Below are 17,635 nucleotides of genomic sequence, written 5' to 3'. Positions count from 1 at the left end.
TGGGACTCACATGTACGATTGTTCGAGTTGAATTAGTTGGTGCTGCAAAATTTTCCAACGCCTAGACAATTATTTGTCATTAACCTTGGATGCTATATATATTATGCGCCTAGGGTTGGCCTAGGCCATGAATACAGCCTAATGTCGCTTCAACATACCTATCAAAGGGTGAGTGATGGTGGGGGAGCTCGATCTTTAATCGTTGAGAGACTTGAGTTAAGAGAAGCAAGGTCTCATGGATATATTAATCAGCACCTACTTCATTATTGAAAATTGGATTCTATTTGGAATTACCATTAACTAATTATATATTGATAAACTTATAGGTGGTTCACCACCAACGTTATCGATATTGTTCTAACTTAATCACTTATTACTTGATGTTTGGTTTTATCACAAAAGACCTGGATGATATATTGCAGGTGGAATAGATTAATTGTATATTATATATTTTGTCATATGACTGATGTCATGAGATCCTATTCTCCAACAAATACAACATGAAAGCAGATGGAGAAATATAGGGATGGTATAATTAGAACAATGCCTTGATCTTCATTGGACCCTGAAAACCGCTAAGGACATACATATAGTACTGGCCATATCACATTATTAGGGTGAGAAAAATACCGTACAGCATGTTTTAGAAAAAATATTTGTGAGTGCTGTATGAGCACTCCTAGGGTTCTTAGTCAGCTAGCTTATGTCTCAATAAAAATTTGCAAAACCCTCTTCACATTTGTTGCATTAATTAATATTCCGGCGAGTGCTGCTGATGACTGAAGTTCACGATCCGTCGTCAGTCATGATCTTGATCAAAACCCCATGACATATTGCTCATCTGCATGTCTAATGAGCACATGGAATTAGAAGGATCTCCGTACATGTCATCAAGTACTTCTGGAATCATGAAATTTGCGTTTGCCCCGAAAGAGTTAGGATTCTTGTTTCCGGAGTATAATGGTGTCATTGATTCATTAATCACACTTTGTGGCATCAGTATGTTGGAATTTTCCGACTGATGCCAACCTTGGAAGTTACTGCTGGAGTAGCCTTTAGCTGCTTGTTCCTTGACTGAAGCTAGTTGTGCTTCTAAACTGATAACCTGCAAGAGTCAAAAAATAAGATTAATCATCACGATCTATTGAAATTAATGAAGTAGAAGTTAATTAATTAGGGGATATAGTTCCAATGATTAAGTAGTTAATTAATTAAACTAACCTGTTGTTGGAGAGAAAAAATATGGGAAACACAGCCATAAATAGGATCTTGAACCCTAGCTTGAGCTTCGTATGAGATTGTAAGCGCGGCTCTGCATCGATCACTCAAGGGGAGTTGAGCAAGCAATTTCGCCACATTGCTTGCCCCGAAAACCTTGTGGATGGCCGCGAAGTGGGTGGCGCCTTGTTCATGGCAGAAGTAAGGTGCAAAAATGCAACCCCTAATACATTTTCTTCTCAAGAACTTGCAGGCTCCACAAGGAGAACCAGAACCTGTCATACTAAATGATGTTTTAAGAGAGTTTAATTAATCTGGTTTATGCTTGAATTAGAATGTGTTTAACTCTTAATTTCTGCTATGCGCATAGCATCACTCCACGCTTATAAATACTGTGAGAACTTAGAAAGTTAGAGAGTGGGGGCAGTGTTAATCATATTACAATGAATATTTAATTAGAATAGGTTTCCTTTATGGGCTACAACGCTTCACGATTATTCTTTCAATTCTCTCGCCAGACAATACTAATGGGGATGTATTCAATTGGAAATTTGAGAGATTTCAATGGATTTATAAATTCATGGGTTTTTATGGAGTCTAATTAATTTATAGAAATTACATGTAAAATTTTAATTCAATTCCCTCGAAATCTCATGGGGAGAGATGAGATTTGTAGATGCTTAAAATACACTACGAAATCTCATCAATTCCCTCTAATTCCTCAATTTTTTCAAACTCTTTAAAATCACATTCTAATTGAATACACCTTAAATGTTATAAACCTCTTTAAAATTCTAATTGAATACACCCAGATTTATAAGGATTTTAATAAAATATCTTAAAATCCTGATTGAATACACATTGAATTTTAGAGAATCACTTAAAATTCTGATTAAATACTCCTAGATTCATTAAAAGAATTAAAATCTCTCAAAATCCTAATTGAATACACCCCTATAAATTTTCATGCTCTCAAATAAGATTCCTTAAATGACAAAAGAGCCTATCAGCTTTCACAAACCAAACCCATATATATCTTCATTCACAATTTTTCTTTAATTGTACTTTATACTGAGTAGTACAAGAAATCAATAATTAAAATTAAAAATAAAAATCTTGGGTTGTGGAAATTAAATTTAACGACTAACACACCTGAGAGCTACATAACATTTAAGCCACACCCCTTAGCACAACTTCCATGCGACACATAGTATCAGAACATTGTATTCTTCGTGTCATTGGGGTTAAGGGGGTATTCTTGAGGTTTTATGGTTACCTATTCCTATTTCATGGTGCGGCTTGTAGTGCTCCTGGTTAATTTGGCAGGAATTGGGGGTATTTTCTGAGATCACTTTGGTTGTTGCTTAGGTTGTTTGGCGACTTGTATTGGAATTGCTTCTTTTTTTGAAGTGGCGTTGTATGCGGTTATTCATGCTGAGGATTTGGCCTGGGCAAAGGTTGACAAAGTTGTGAATTGAATGTGACCCTTCTTTAACAGTATTTTTCTGCCTTCTCCTTGTGATAGGATTCCATGGCGTCTACGGATTCGCTGGGTTAATTGTCTAACTCTTCTCTCTCTCTCGCATGCATGTTCTGTGTCACTCATTTTTTCGAGAGGAACATCAAGTTGCTGATAATTTGACCAACTTCGGTGTGAATCATTATGTGAGTTTATTTTGGGATTCGCGCCCCCACCCGGTGTGCAGCTTTGGCTTATGTTCACAACCTTTCTTCGCGACCTAATTACAGGTTTTGCTAGTTCGGTTGCTTTTTGTTGAGAGAATGTTGGTTGGTCTTCATTTTTCTTTTATAACATTTAGCACTAATACGTTTGTCAAATTTTCTCTGTATTGGCTCACCAAGCATAAATTTTCTGCGAGGGTACGGTTCACCCTCTGATCTTCGTTTGTATTATTTTTCTTTTTTTAATAAATTTGAAATGGAAGGACGGGCGGTGGGCTCCTTAAGTGTGTAGGACTATGTTTTTTGTTGAGGGTAGACGTTTTTCACATCCTACTCTGAGAAGCTAAAATTGCCTAATCTTCTATTTTTATTTAAGCCACACCCCTTCATTTTCTTTTATATTTGATTGGATCCCTTCTTTGTTTTTTTCCTGCTAAATTTGTAAATCAATTAACTTCAATGGCAGGCCAAATGGCATAAACTATATACTACATTGCATGAACTAGAAATGCTGGCTGCTGGCAATGGATTTGGGATTCCATTGAACAATTGATTAATCATCACATTTCATCTTTCTACAATATTAGAGAAGGTTCATGAACCAGCTGATCCTCCCCATGTCCTGATTCACATTGATATAAGCAGTTAACAAAAAATAACAATCTAAAAGTATGGTGTAACTTAAAACATCATATAGATGGTTCTAAATATTGGACAGATTGAGAACATAATATAACGGAAGAGAATATATCTATCTTATTAATTATCTTTACATTAAGGATTTATGTATGTGCGACAACTCAATCTGCGCCAACTACAGACTAAAGCTGAAAAGTTGAATTACAATATAGAAAGATAATGAACATTTGTAACCCTTGATCTGTTATTGAAATCCACTTGTTAGTTAGCTTATGGAACCAGGCAAGAGTCCTTGAGTTTTTAAATAGGAGCAACGGACAGATTACTAACTAAATAATGCAGAATGGCATAGATCAGACCGACAATGGTCGATTCAATGGAGGATTACAATGTTAATCTGTACTTGTGGGGATACTAATACTCATCAAGTACAGATAATCAATGTTTAAAGTTTAAAGGAGGCAATAAAGGTATAGAAAAAGAAGAATATATTGTACAAATGAATGAAACAAAAGATAGTGCCATTGGAATACAAACACTTCAGGAGGTGAGAGGAAGAGGGACAATTTTGCCTTTCTAGCATTTCATGTCACGACTTGTCGAGAAAGTAGTAGTGTGCTAATGTCATTAACTCAACTTAAGCACCAATATTCAGACATTTGCACAACTAATGGTGCTCTAATCGAGGTCCCACACCCCAACTAATCAAATGGTAATCATAAGTTAAGCTAGTTCTTTCATTTATGTAGCAAGAATTAAAATTTTAAATTTACTTTGGTTGATGAAATTGAAGTTTTTAATTTAATTATAGATTACAAGTTTGTTTTTCTGGTCGAATTTATAAATTACAAGTTGGAACTAGTACTGCACAGTTGAGCTTATATGAACGAAGGGGCTTATTGAGCTGGTATAAACCAGATTGGCGAATTTATAAACGAAGGGGCTTATTGAGCTGGTATAAACCGTAAATCTTAAAATAAGAGCCATGTGTAATTGTTGGCCACTTAAAGAATGGAAAGGGAGGAATAGTCTTGGAGACAAGAAGATATTATAATTAATTAATTAGTAAAGTTATTTTTTTATTTTATTAAAGGAGGTTAGCTGGTGTCTTTGCCACAATGGTCTATCCTTTCGGAATCGAGAAGATTCACAAAGGCTTTCAATCTCTTCCTGGCCATCATCGTGCAATTCACTAGTCTTAGGAATCGAACGAAGGACGTGCTATGTGATATATGGGCCTGGATTTCATCACAAACCACTAAGTCACTCTGTAGTGATTAGTTAGTGAAGTTATTAGATTAAAAGAAAGTTGTTTGACATATACATATAGGCCTTTTGCAAAACTTTAACTTTCTCCAAACCTTGTAGCGAATTTATCCTTACTAATGATAAAACTCATTAAAAATATAGCTCAATTGTTGCTACATGACTTGCAAACTTGGAAAGCGATCCTCTCTTGATTCCTTCCACCAAGTTTTAGGGATCCAACAATTTGGATCCTTGAAATTTGATCAAACGGTTACAAATATAGGTTCACTTTAAAGGTTATAATAATTTTAACTGTTTGATCAAATTTTAAAAGCCCGGATTGATGGATCCCTAGAACTTGGTAAAAGGGATTCGGAGATGATCTCTTTCTTGCAAACTTATCCACATGGACTGTGTCTTTAATTGTTAGAAAAAAGTTTGAACTATTTCCTTAATTAATTAATTGTTTGATAAGATTGACAAATGTTATAGGTAAAAGTTCTTATGTCCCTATTAGTAATTATATATTCTACCAAAATAAAGCATCATAAACTCTTCTGTCTAACATAATATATTTGGGCTTTGAAATATAATAAAGGATGCTCTTAGATGAAAACCTTATTGTACTTTAAAGAGAGTTTTAGAGTATTTTTCTTCAACTAGGAGGAAGAAAGAAACTTTGAGCGAAGATTCTGAGTAGGGTTTGTAGGATAGGAAAAAATAAAAATAAAAAATTATGTAACTGGTTCTTCTATTTGCGCATAAAATTGTTAACCCCTACTCATAAAATTAATATGAAAAATGATGGTTAATTAGTTGGTGATTATATGCACATTTCATTTCTTCTCCAAAAACAGATCCATGTCTTCTTTTGTATGAATTCCTCTTTTTTAATTGTGAATAATTAATTCAATAGTTTTTCTTTTTTTATTTTATGTTATAATCTTGTTATAGGCCAACTTGCTTCTTTTATTTTTGCTGGAAAAAACTTGCTTATTTTTAGGCTGTATATAAGATGTAAAAAAATGATGCTGACCTGTGTACGATTGACCAGTCAAATCCGACACCCAAGTAGCATAGGGGGCCAAGTGCACGTGTAGGGGTGATTGCTTCAGTTTTCCTTGTTCCAATTATCAATCTAGAAGCAGAAGACTACAACACAACTTCACCAACGTTCCTAAAGAATCCAGCATGATTGTGTCATTGATCCAAAGCATAAGAAGATGATCAAATTGCAATTAAAAATGAAACGTTAATTACTTACATTAAGCCTCCATATAAACATAATCCTAATTGTAGTAGTTCGACCTTCATAACCTAACAACATTGAAGAAATATTTTTCCTGTTCTAGCGATGTATCTTTTATGTATCTTTTTATACTTATCATTTAACTTATAAAGTACTACGTAAGATAGAGAGAGTACATGGAACGTATCCCCATTACATAAGAGTTTTTCTGATAATCTTAACGAATCGATGATGACTCATAAGTACAACATCAATAGAATGTTCATTTTCAAAAGGTTGCGTGGAGGCAATTAGACAGCAATAATCTTGCTGGTCATGTATTAACATTACATCATCTTTGTCTCTTTGGCCATCTTACATGTCTTAATTTGCTTACAGCTCTACTTAAATAAAAACAGAAATCATGTGGTTTGAATAGAGGGCAATTGTTCAAAGTCCAAACCCTAATATAAGGGGGTGTCACATATGGTCTTCTAGTAAGAACAATGAGGACAAATATAGGATGTAACTTCTCTTAGGGTTAATGAATGATAGCTTAATTAGTGATAATGAAGGTTTTTTTTTTAATCATGATAGACCATGACTTCTAAGATAGTGAGACAAACTAGGAGAAGCTAAGAGAGTCTATGAAGTTCAATGGAAATTACAATTATGGCTTAAGTTCAAAGTAATTTTCTGTAGACTGCTGTTTTGTCATGACCCTTTTGAACTTTGAATTTGTGGAAAATCCGCCAATATACAATACCTCATTGCACATGTCTCCCAATCTGGTCGGATATGTGCCACCTATTACCACCATGAAAACATCCTTTCTTGATCAACGTTTTCACTTCTTTGCCCCAACTATATATTTTTATTAAAATCACCGCCTTCGTGTTGTTGGAATCACTTTGCGATGTGATTCAATGATAGTAACTGCCTTGTTATATTATATTTTGCAGAAAATGGCAAAAGTAGTAACTGCCTTGTTATTTTATATTTTGCAGAAAATGGGAAAAGTCTGAAGTTATTTAACCGTTCGATCGTGATTATCAGCACTTCGCCTCTTCACATTGTTGTGCAATTGTTATACGATTCAATGGTTTCAGATTGCATTATTTCTGTAATCATGTTTCTTAGATAAAATTCGGAAAACAAAAGGGTTCGAATCATCAAATCGCATTGATGGTTTCGGCACAACTGTAATTCCTTCTGATGAATTGTAGAAAAGTATTCCTATTAAGAACCGTGAAACCAACGGATCATTGATAGTTTTACAAGAAGTATTTTATTATTGATTATTAACAACATTAAGCAGCAAAGCAAACCCTAATATATCACACTTTTGGGTGTTTTTGTCATATTATTTTTTTTCGTGGGGGTAGAAGTGCTTTTTAGCTTTACCTAGGGTGGGATCCTAAATATAGCTCTATCTGCCTAGCAGTAGCAGACTAGGTATGGCTATTGTTAATATAACCTAAGCTTTCATGGCAGGTAAATGGTGGGGAACCCGATCATTACTTACCCAAAAAGCTTACAAGAATTAATATTACCGTCTAAACTGGAGTTTATTATCTAGTATTAAACTATGCCACTCACAATCACAAAACATCAAAACTCAAAGGAAGTAAAGACAAATATTAGACAATGAAGATAAGAAGTTGGAAAAATCCCACCACTCAAAGGATTAAAAAGGGTTACTCATGCCAGCTAGGATTTGCAATCAACCTGGCAGTTGTAAAACTAGAAAAATGTTTTAAGCAGCAAGTAAAAGAAGAGGTCCTTCAAACGTGATGACATGTGTTTTAATATTTTCACATGACATCGGATTTTTAGTTTAGAATGTCACAGACTTATGGTGGAGATGTAAGAAACAATTGGGACGTCATTGTTGGAAGAAATCAAACCCACCAAGCACTGTCACGTGGAGAAAGTTAAAATACATGACAATAATTAATTGGGTTAGTTTACTCCACACTTGCGTCATAGTTATAAGTTCGTTCTTCTCCCAACGGGGTTGCTTATTGTTCAATCTAGTTGTTGGCAACCATTCCAAACTGATAAGCACATAGAAGTAGCAGATCATCACTCTGTACACCAAATATTGTAGCAAGACACTGGATGAACATTGGTTAATCAAAATTGCTAAATTTTATTAAATGCAAAATTCAAGTTACAACAACCTTATATACGAGCTACGTTTTTACAGAGGTAAACTCAGAGCAGTTTGTTTTGATTATTTAAGAAAATTCGTCTTCATCATCGGAGGCCGGCAAACCTTTGAGAACATCTCTTAATGCATAGTAATGGCTCACACACTTGTGGTCAGTTATTATGTTGCTTGAAAGCACAATCCTCTGAAAATGCTCACCCGGATGCCTCTTCCAAAGTGTAAAATACTCCCTTCTGCTGCCGCCGCTGCTGGTACGAGCATCCACATTCCTCTTTAGGCAGTAGACGGTACCTGGTACAAATAATTCCTCAGGCACTTTACAGGCAGCTCCTCCACTTTTAATAGCACCAGCATTTTCTGTTACTTCTCTTTCATTTAAAGGGACCCCGGGAGGAGTAGGAATTTTCTTTATGATGGGACCATCTGTTCAGACACCATAAGATAATTTGGTGAAGGGAAGATCATGTGGTGTCGAGCATGTTAAAGCTTAAATTATTCATTAACGATTGATGAGGTATAACGACCCAACTGTTGAGATTTGATCCTTCCCCAACAAAACAAACACCATCAAGCAGAGAAGAACAAGAAATTTCTAGTGCATTCACACCCCTTACTCCAATATGATGAAAATCATTCACACAACATACAGATAAGCCAACAATTATACAATTGAAGGTGCGAAAAATGCAGCCTGAGATTGTTTTGAAGATCAAATCCACATATGCCCAACAATTGCAGCATAAATATTTATCAATGACAGTACAAATATATAGCACTTTTGTTACAAAGTGCATGTCATGACACAGCAATGCATAAAGATACAATTGACTGAGCTAAAATACACTAGCATTGACACACTAGGCACAGAGCAGGGTGGGATTACCAGAAGAATGTTTACTGCTCCCAAACTTTGCATAATCAGAAAGCTTCCGAGCAACATCTTGCACCGAAGACACAACCTGCTTTGCATTTGTAACCAAATCTATGACACTTTTCCAATCTTCCTTCTCAATCACACTCATCCTGCAAAACGTAACGTAGAAACAAATAATTATGAACTGTGAAATTTTGATAAAGCCTTCATTAAATTGCCACTAGTGCAAACAAATTGATGCTCACAAAAGAAGCAACTTTTCCGCTTTCCATTTTCCATGAATTGATGAATGATGCTTCCCAGTTAACATAAATTTGTCAAATTTTCATCCGATTTGGTGCCAGAATTATTCATGGCCAAATTCTTAGCTTATCCACAACAATCCAAGCAAGAGAAATAGACACAAACAAATAAAGGTGCACAATAATTTTAATTCCAAGCAGTAAAACAGGCATAGCATAGACCTTACCAAAAGAAGCGCACATACGTAGTCTTTTCTACCAAAAGAATCGAAAGGCTTATATTTCTAGAATCACCAAAAATCCATAGATTTCCAAATTTCCATGCAGCATTTACCCCAATATGCAAGTTCAAGATCCCGATTCTCTGAATTCTTGAAACTTAGAAATTTCTGATAATAGACAGTGCAGGCAAAGTACCATGAAAGTAGAAAGTATCAATTGCAAGCAATTGATAGACAAAAACTAGTTCAACGTCTTCTTTGAGTTCTTAATCATTTGGTATATGACGCAATTCGGTCTCAATTCAAACGACTAGTGAGCTTATTTTTTCTCAACATATCTTGAAAAAGAGGTGACAAGAAATTATGAAGAAGCACATTTACTTACCAATCGGTTTTAAGAATTTCACTCCTCAACCTCGTTAGAGATGCTGGACTTAGCCTAGGTATAATATCATCCTGCATAAAAAGACGTCTTAAGTTTGTAAGAATTTAAGAAGGGCAAAATAACAAATAAAACCAAAGAAATATAACTGCAACGAGTAGATATAATTAGATTGAAAATGCTTTTTCTAAGTAGAGAATAATTAAATGCATCTTCCCACCTGCATCACAACAGTTGTGACATAACTGGAGCAGCTTTCAGCAAGTTCTTTGGAGACACAAGGTGGCGTTGCATACCCCACGGCAGAGACAATCTCTGGGTTGAACCCCAGCTCCTTAACTGACATTTTACGGAGCATTATTGCAAGTAAAGCAGCTGTAGAACCTCCGAGAGAATGACCAACTAGTCTTAACTTAAATCCCTGTTAATGAATTGGGCTCAACTACAACCAACAATGACAAAAAAATATGGTCGGGAGAAAAAAACATAAAACCCACGAACAAGATTACATCACCCAAAAAAACAATAACAAGGAAAAGTGAGAGTAAAAAGATTCACCACCTTATATTTCTCCAAGCACTTCCTTATATTTCCCATCTCGTGACTAAGAAACCAGCGAGCAGCTTCCGCAGTGCCAAAATGGGTTGAATAACCCTCAAACGTGACTTCATCATCGCTTGAAGAAACAACATCAGTTATAAGGTCATATACAGTATGAGTACCACGGATTCCTAAAATCACAAGTTTTTTACGAGGATCTATCCCTATATAATATCCAGGCCTCATGACACTGGAATCTTTGACAAATTTCAAGACATTGCTTTCACGAAGCATGGTGTTCCTTGCAAGAGCTGCAGTATTATCCTTATAAGAACCTTTCGCTAACTCAGAGTGGTAGATGAGATCTTGCACCTAAAACACAAAGCAAATGCCAAATAACTAATGACAACAACATTTTTACCACAATCAAACTTGCCACAAAATATTATGTGTTTATACAAAGTAAAGAAGCATTTTCAGAATTAAAAAGGTCATGTAATTAGTGTTACCATTGAATCTGAGGAGACCTGAACACCATTAACATCCTCAAACGGATTTACAGAAGCTTGACGAAGATAAATAAGAAACAAACCAATGGTGAGATCACTCAAACTCCAATCCTCAATTCCTATCTTACTCCGTTGGATGTTTGCAATGATCTCTGAGACTGATCGAGTTGTGGATGGGGTTTTGTTTCCCACTCCATTTCCTGCAATTTTCGAAACTGAACAATCTTCACTCACAACTCAAACTGAAAGATTCCAAATTAAACAAATTCAATCAAAAGCAATGACTACCCAAGTTCCAAATGATAAATTTTGATTCTTTTCAACCATGCCAAACCGCATCTTTTAAATTACACAATATTTTTCTCATGCACAGCTAATACTGCAACTTCCAAATTACAAATTCATTCAAAACAATGACTACCCAATTGCCCAAACATGACAAGTTTTTATCTTTTTTAACAAAAACGATATTCTAAACTACTCTAATTTACGGAAAAGGGATTTGAACTCGGGTACCTGCTGGGGTTGGCAGAGCCCACCTGCACAATTGAAGAGCTGGCTCGAGAACTCTGGGCAGCCAAGCAAGCTCCAACCTTTTCTCCTTACCATCCACCAAACCTTCATCCTCACTCGAATAGCTGCTAATGCCATCAGCAGCTTGCGGAGGAACAACAGCTTTCAGCTTTTTCGATGTGTCCGATTCTCCTCCTTTCTCTGCCTTCGAGTGCTGCGATTGAAACCGATTCACGTAGCTGTATACAAACCGCTGGTAAAATTCCTCCCTCTTCACACAGCTTTGCGTAAAATCTACACATTTCGTTATCCAAAATAAAATATAAGCAAACATTCAATCTTGCAGGTTGAAATGAATAAAAGAACAAAGCAAAAGCGCTTTTGGGCTAAAAGTGCTTACACAAGCTGTGGAAGAGCCGCTTGGAGAAACGCTTAGCGAATTCCATAACTAACAGAAAGAGATAGAGAGGGAGACGGGTCGGAGATTTAAGGCGGTTGGCAATGGCTGTGGCGGTGGCCGCGGAGGAGCAATGTACGGAAGAAGAAGAGCAAGTCGGTTGAACCAGCTTCGAGTAGTTTCAGGTTTTTTCCGGGTAAATCAATATGGGTTGGGCCAGGTTGAGAAAAAAGGTCAGGCCCGTAAAGAGACTCCAGGCTCTTAACCCAAATGTTGCCCTAAAGGCCCAAGCTTTCACCATAAATATCCAATCTTTAGGGTTTCTCTGGCATCACCATTTCATTCTCTGCGATAGCAGTGGCGGGAGCCGCTCTGCTACCGAACAGCCCTGGTCTTCCTTTCTGCTTAAACCCTAGAAATCTTCTGTTTCTTTATTTTCGTTTGTTCTGCTAATGCTGGTGAAAACCCTAATCTCTCCTTCTGCTTAGAACCCTAGAAATATTTTTGTGTAGCTTTTGATTTGAAATTGTGCGTCGGGGAGAATTGAGATGAGGATTAGATTTCGTATCCCTATTGGTTTGAACGCCGTGATGATGGCGAAACTATGTATTAGCTCTATCTGATCTTTCTCCCCCCACAAAACCCTAAATCTGCTATTTGATTTTATTCATCAATTGTTGTGTTTTTTTTTATTTTTTCAATTTACAATTTTTGTAGTTTTGTATGAATTTTGATCCGAATTTTGAAGGAATTGAAGGGAAATTGGAGGAATTGAGAATGAGGTGATGATTTGAACTTTGTGTTCCCTATTGGTTTGATTTGCCGCAATGATGGCATCAATGTATTAGCTCTATCTGATCATTCTCAATCCTTCCAACTTCTCAAAGAACTTGAAAAAGCAATTCAAATGTAATCAATTACCTAAAAATGTTTCGGATGTGTTCTTAATTGGACAAGTCCAAGACAACATAAATATATGTTGTTTTGACCAACTTTAAATTTGAGTTGGGATCCACGACATGCTTCGACACTTGTATTTTGACAGGATTGCTGCGAAGCCTTTGATTTCGACATTGGTATCGAGACTCTGTTTGCTTCCCGTTGGTTAAATCATTTATAGATTATTTTTGACAAAAAAAAAATAGATAAATTTAAAATTATTAAGACATTTATTCGTAATTATAAAAATGAATATGTTTGGACCCAACAAAATGTTTCTCACAAAGAATGTCGGAGTGTGTCTTCAAATTTTAACCCTTTAAATTTTGGATATAATCAAGACTAATTTTGTTTTAAATTAATAGAAGAGAGATTCAATACAAAATCTCGAAGGCATTGGCAAATGTCTTGTATAAAATCATATATAAAATCATAACCCTCATTTTTAATTTTATGTTAATTATATGAAATCATAACCGGGGCTAAATTCCAAGTGGGATTTAAGGACGTGTTATTTAGGTCTTTTCAATTGGTGGGTAAAGATTATGTTCAATAGGAAAAGGTTTATGAAGTTGCCCATATCTTACTTCTAGGTGTTGTTTTGGCATTGCTCCGCTTAAAAGTATCATCGTTTGGTAGAAAAGTTTAAGACTACCTACATTTTACATCCTTAAAATTTGAGGTGATTTAAATCGTTCATGAGGTTTTAATTTTTTCAAATTGCTTCTTAAGGTATTGAAATTGTATCAATTTTATCCTTTCTATATTTGAACGTCTAATAATTCATTAAAATGATGAGTTTTTAGACTACAAATGTGGCTTCCATACGACAACTCAATTACAGATTTTACTCTCACTACGTCATCAATTTAACGAAGAAAACATAACTTTAACACAACCTGTCTCTCCGAGTTTGTTCCCCTACGCTCTCCTCTCTCCATCTGACCTACAATCCACCACAGAGGCTAATGATATAAAGTTTCCGATGGCTTCTGCACCAACCGGCGGGGTCGTACCAATTTGTAATAGTAACTTGCATCAATACTTGTAAACTTTAAGTTAATTTAAGGTACTTGAATTGAAGAGGAATCCATTGAAAAATAATCCTCATTAATCAAAAAGTTTTCAGGTCACATCGCTATGGTATTACTAATTCACTTGTAAAATAAGTATTTGATCAAGAAAGTTTTTAGTATGACTACTGAAACGAGTGGTTTTTTTTTTTAGAATATAAGAAATGATCCAATGCATGCGCCTGGGTCTCGCAACCCCATCTGCCTATTGTCTTCTTCTATGAGTTTCACTTATTTTCTATCATCTCTTTTTTTGGAAACCATCACACCACCGCATAATATTACTAATCCACATGTTATAAATGAGTGGAAGATGAATATTAATAATTATATCCACATAATTTAGCATGAGACAACTAGCTAAACACCTCTATAATCTGCCAAAGCAGTCGGCAATGTTTTCACACCAACTTCCCCACGGCATTATTTTCTTATAAAAAGATGACTGAAACCTCCCCATTTTGTCACTCATCACAAACAGAACCAACGAAAAGAGTAAACATGGCCGCTTCTGTCTATTTCATTAACATTAGTCATGTTAGCTTCACTTTGTCTCTTTTGAATCTTTGCAGATTAATCAGACAATTCATTGCCGTTTGCTTGTGCAATAAGACTCGTGAGTTTTCTATCCACATTTCTTGATCATGATCTCCATCTTTTCTAAATTAAACAAAGAAAGTATTTCCTTTCGTTCTCTCAATTCTATATAAAGTAGAAAACTACGCTCTTTAAACTTGGACTCCAAAAACCAAGCTAGGATCAATAAAGTTGTCACTTAAACTTTTCACTAATCAAAAAGATTTACTTCAAGATGCCTGGGTTGGATCATGAGCTGGAGGAAGAAATGAAAAAATTCGACGAAACAAAAGCTGGTGTGAAAGGCCTTGTAGATTCGGGGGTGACCAAGCTCCCAAGAATGTTCAAACACCCTCCAGAGGATCTACCGTCCCCTAACCATAACAATGGCATTAGCAACCGCCAAGTTCCTGTCATTGATCTCGAAGATGTCGAGGACAGCGAAATGCGGAGCAAAATCATCAATGACCTCAGAAAGGCAGCTGAGGAATGGGGTTTCTTTCAGATTGTGAACCATTCAGTTCCACTTGGTGTGATGGATGATGTGCTGAAGGGCATTCGACGATTTCATGAGCAGCCCCAGGAAGCCAAGGAGGTGTGGTATTCACGCGATTTCACGAAGAAGGTCAACTTCGTTAGCAATGCAGAATTCAAGGTGTCTCTTCCAGCTTGTTGGAGAGACACATTATCTTGCAAGGTCCTAGAAGATGAGCATAACTTCGAGGCAATCCCTGAAATCTGCAGGTAAATAAGTAATGCTACACTCACCAATTATATTAACTTCTGTTCACCAACTTATATCTCCTTGTATCACTCAAATCTGAGCAAACTCTGAAAGCTGTTTAAACACTAAATTATTTATTTTGCAGGGCGGAAATAAAAGAGTATATGAAATACCTTGTTCAAGTGAAGGATAAGCTTTCCAAATTAATTTCGGAATCTTTAGGTCTAAGCAGCGATTACCTTGACAACCTAAGGTGCTTCGAATCGAGGTCATTGGCATGCCACTATTATCCAGTTTGCCCAGAGCCCCATTTGACTCTCGGCGGACACAAGCATTCTGACCTCGGCTTCATCACCTTGCTCTTACGAGCTAGTGAAGGCCTACAGGTACTTCATCAAAATGTTTGGATTGACATTCACCCAGTGGAGGGAGCTTTGCTTGCCAATGTATCTGATATGCTGCAGGTACTGTAACTAATATAGCTATCTTTTCCTTCTCTTTTATAGCCCGTGTGCGTGATAGAGTACTAATAGGTCCATCTAAATGTTTATTTGCTGTACAGATCATTACTAATGGCAAGTTCAAGAGTGCAGAGCACAGAGTAATAATTCCACCGACCCTCGATGCCCTTACATCAATTGCATGTTTCATTGGCACAGACGACCTCCAAAAACCATACGGGCCGTTAAAGGAGCTTATATCCGAAAACAATCCACCAATTTACAAAGAAGTCGTTTTTGGAGAGTACGTGAAACGTTACAAACTATAGGTTCGAAGGGATAAGGATGGTAACTTTGTGCTTCCTCACTTCAGAGTTTCTCTGAGACTATGCTAGTTATGTCACGAACCTTGGAAGTGTTATGGTTATGTTGCTATGTTTCTTTTCACTTTTCGGTTCTTGTAGTAATATTGTAATTTTCCTTTTTTTCTGAAGTTCGGTACGGATGATCTTCTGATCATTTCCTCTCTCCATTGTATTAGAGGACAATACAACTAAGAACGTGTACTTCTACATCCGAAATTTCGAGTATGAATATATTGTTGAATCAGGATCAAGACACTACAAAAAAGAAGGCAATACATGGCTATTTTTAGAGTAACTGTTCGGAAGCAAGACGAATTATTCGGACACATTTCCCCCTATAAGACTCAAAACCCTCCAAAATTATTGAAAATACATAATCAATCTGGTGCATGTGTGTATAAATGTATTTTGTATAGCGTCTCTTCTTCCCGGACGTTTTTATTTGTGTGTTTTCGAACTGTGTTTAATTATTCCAACGTGGCAGTGGGACAGCAAACAACTTCATCAGACCATCCTTGCAGTTCTTGCCATCTTTTTCACCGCTGGCAAAGTAGTAAGGCCTCCACTGAGTCAGCTCGACCTTGAAGCCGTCGCCACCTCCCTCCGTCTGACTCGCCAGCAGCTTGGCTTTGCTGAAGTCGCAGGTTATGTAGCTCCACAGGTTAGGCAGTTGGTATACGCTGTAGCCGGAATTTGCCTCGCTAGGTGGATCATATTTGAACACTGCAAAATAAACAACAATAATTGACGCATGCACGTAATAATCGAGCTATGACATCTGCTCTTTTACTTAAAAAACTGATTTCGATATGGCATTGATAATATGTTGATATTATTGTTGCAAACAAAATATAACATACCGATGCATTATCGATACAGTATCAATATGCTATTGACTACTCTAAATTTGTAATGAAAGAATGGTTGTCATACAAAAAGATTTTAACGCACATAAATCGTTAGAACGTGCTAACCTAATTGGTCATTTTTGTTAAAGGGGCTGTTTTGGAGAGCCCAATCAGTGTAGTTGAACCCGAAACGCCAGCCTTCGGACCCTCCAACGATGACGGTTCTGGCCTCGCTCACTGCCAATAGAGAGGCAGCAGCAAGGAGGAGGATGAAACCTTGTGCGTTAGAACTCAAAGCCATTGTTACACCTTCAGTAATGTACGAAAAGTATATAAACTTGAATGTGTGAGAAGGTGATGAAAAAAATGAGAGGGTCGTGGGGTTTATATAGGAAATCAAAAGTGACTAGTACTGCTTCTCTCTCTTTGGTTGGTAAAAATGTGAGGCTTTTGATTCAACTAATTCAGCATTTTCACATTTCCAAGCTCCAGAAGCTGAATTTTAAAACCCTTTTTCTCATTTGGAAATTACTGAATTGCCAACTTTCAGATTGCATCATGAGTTTTTCTCGTTAATTAACTGGTTGTGTGTTAACATAAACCGGAAAACTGGAGGGGTAAAAGAGTAAAATTGATTGGCTGATGACAAGTGATTCTGGTCATCGTAAATTTGGTAATTATCCATGAAGAGCAAGAATTTCATGTGATTGCTATGATTAGTGGCGCATTAACAGTTTAGAGACATTTGAAAGGTCAACCAAGGCAACGGAAGGCAAAGCGTGGGTATGTTTTGAGACGAGAAT

At 36.5% G+C, this 17,635-nt stretch overlaps 4 protein-coding genes and 2 non-coding genes across 7 annotated transcripts; 3 read left to right on the top strand and 3 right to left on the bottom strand.

The window, feature by feature from the left end:
* Positions 1–416: 416 nt before the first annotated feature.
* LOC114825240 (LOB domain-containing protein CRL1-like) lies at positions 417–1,583 on the bottom strand. Its single transcript, XM_029103659.2, has 2 exons — positions 1,222–1,583; positions 417–1,105 (listed from the first exon to the last, which is right to left on the bottom strand). Exons 1-2 carry the CDS (start codon positions 1,498–1,500, stop codon positions 800–802), a joined length of 585 nt encoding a protein of 194 aa, XP_028959492.1. The 5' UTR covers positions 1,501–1,583; the 3' UTR covers positions 417–799.
* Positions 1,584–8,144: 6,561 nt separating this feature from the next.
* Positions 8,145–12,267, bottom strand: LOC108174283 (uncharacterized). 2 transcript variants are annotated; one of them, XM_029102620.2, is made up of 8 exons: positions 11,871–12,267; positions 11,474–11,764; positions 10,958–11,172; positions 10,470–10,820; positions 10,129–10,329; positions 9,912–9,982; positions 9,073–9,212; positions 8,145–8,612 (listed from the first exon to the last, which is right to left on the bottom strand). In XM_029102620.2, exons 1-8 carry the CDS (start codon positions 11,914–11,916, stop codon positions 8,257–8,259), a joined length of 1,671 nt encoding a protein of 556 aa, XP_028958453.1. In that variant the 5' UTR covers positions 11,917–12,267; the 3' UTR covers positions 8,145–8,256. The 2 variants fall into 2 exon arrangements, with proteins under 2 accessions (XP_028958453.1, XP_028958454.1); XM_029102621.2 differs by having other exon boundaries at positions 10,958–11,157.
* On the top strand, positions 12,193–16,316 carry LOC114824915 (1-aminocyclopropane-1-carboxylate oxidase homolog 3-like). The gene is made up of 3 exons (XM_029102622.2): positions 12,193–15,199; positions 15,325–15,643; positions 15,742–16,316. The coding sequence occupies exons 1-3, from the start codon at positions 14,691–14,693 to the stop codon at positions 15,946–15,948; spliced, it is 1,035 nt and encodes a 344-aa protein (XP_028958455.2). The 5' UTR covers positions 12,193–14,690; the 3' UTR covers positions 15,949–16,316.
* On the top strand, positions 12,409–12,496 carry LOC114825310 (small nucleolar RNA Z102/R77). The gene has a single exon (XR_003773952.1). It is a non-coding gene; the product is annotated as a small nucleolar RNA Z102/R77 (small nucleolar RNA).
* Positions 12,643–12,731, top strand: LOC114825309 (small nucleolar RNA Z102/R77). Its single transcript, XR_003773951.1, has one exon. It is a non-coding gene; the product is annotated as a small nucleolar RNA Z102/R77 (small nucleolar RNA).
* LOC114824916 (early nodulin-like protein 2) lies at positions 16,201–17,175 on the bottom strand. The gene is made up of 2 exons (XM_029102623.2): positions 16,959–17,175; positions 16,201–16,707 (listed from the first exon to the last, which is right to left on the bottom strand). Exons 1-2 carry the CDS (start codon positions 17,131–17,133, stop codon positions 16,448–16,450), a joined length of 435 nt encoding a protein of 144 aa, XP_028958456.1. The 5' UTR covers positions 17,134–17,175; the 3' UTR covers positions 16,201–16,447.
* Positions 17,176–17,635: the final 460 nt, after the last annotated feature.

The sequence above is a fragment of the Malus domestica genome, chromosome 05, assembly GCF_042453785.1.
Source record: "Malus domestica chromosome 05, GDT2T_hap1".
Taxonomy (NCBI): domain Eukaryota; kingdom Viridiplantae; phylum Streptophyta; class Magnoliopsida; order Rosales; family Rosaceae; genus Malus; species Malus domestica.
This window is presented reverse-complemented; position numbering and strand designations above follow the sequence as displayed.

Bases quoted from the DNA above. Each gene is read 5' to 3' on its own strand.
- LOC114825240 (XM_029103659.2), bottom strand. From the start codon at position 1,500: ATGACAGGTTCTGGTTCTCCTTGTGGAGCCTGCAAGTTCTTGAGAAGA. The intron at 1,106-1,221 runs GTTAGTTTAATT...TGACTCTTGCAG, and splicing joins TTTTTTCTCTCCAACAACAG to GTTATCAGTTTAGAAGCACA.
- LOC114824915 (XM_029102622.2), top strand. From the start codon at position 14,691: ATGCCTGGGTTGGATCATGAGCTGGAGGAAGAAATGAAAAAATTCGAC. The intron at 15,200-15,324 runs GTAAATAAGTAA...TTTATTTTGCAG, and splicing joins GCAATCCCTGAAATCTGCAG to GGCGGAAATAAAAGAGTATA. The intron at 15,644-15,741 runs GTACTGTAACTA...TTTGCTGTACAG, and splicing joins ATGTATCTGATATGCTGCAG to ATCATTACTAATGGCAAGTT.
- LOC114824916 (XM_029102623.2), bottom strand. From the start codon at position 17,133: ATGGCTTTGAGTTCTAACGCACAAGGTTTCATCCTCCTCCTTGCTGCT. The intron at 16,708-16,958 runs GTTAGCACGTTC...TTTATTTTGCAG, and splicing joins TAACAAAAATGACCAATTAG to TGTTCAAATATGATCCACCT.
- LOC108174283 (XM_029102620.2), bottom strand. From the start codon at position 11,916: ATGGAATTCGCTAAGCGTTTCTCCAAGCGGCTCTTCCACAGCTTGT. The intron at 10,821-10,957 runs GTAACACTAATT...TTTGTGTTTTAG, and splicing joins AGGTCTCCTCAGATTCAATG to GTGCAAGATCTCATCTACCA. The intron at 10,330-10,469 runs GTGGTGAATCTT...ATTCATTAACAG, and splicing joins AGTGCTTGGAGAAATATAAG to GGATTTAAGTTAAGACTAGT.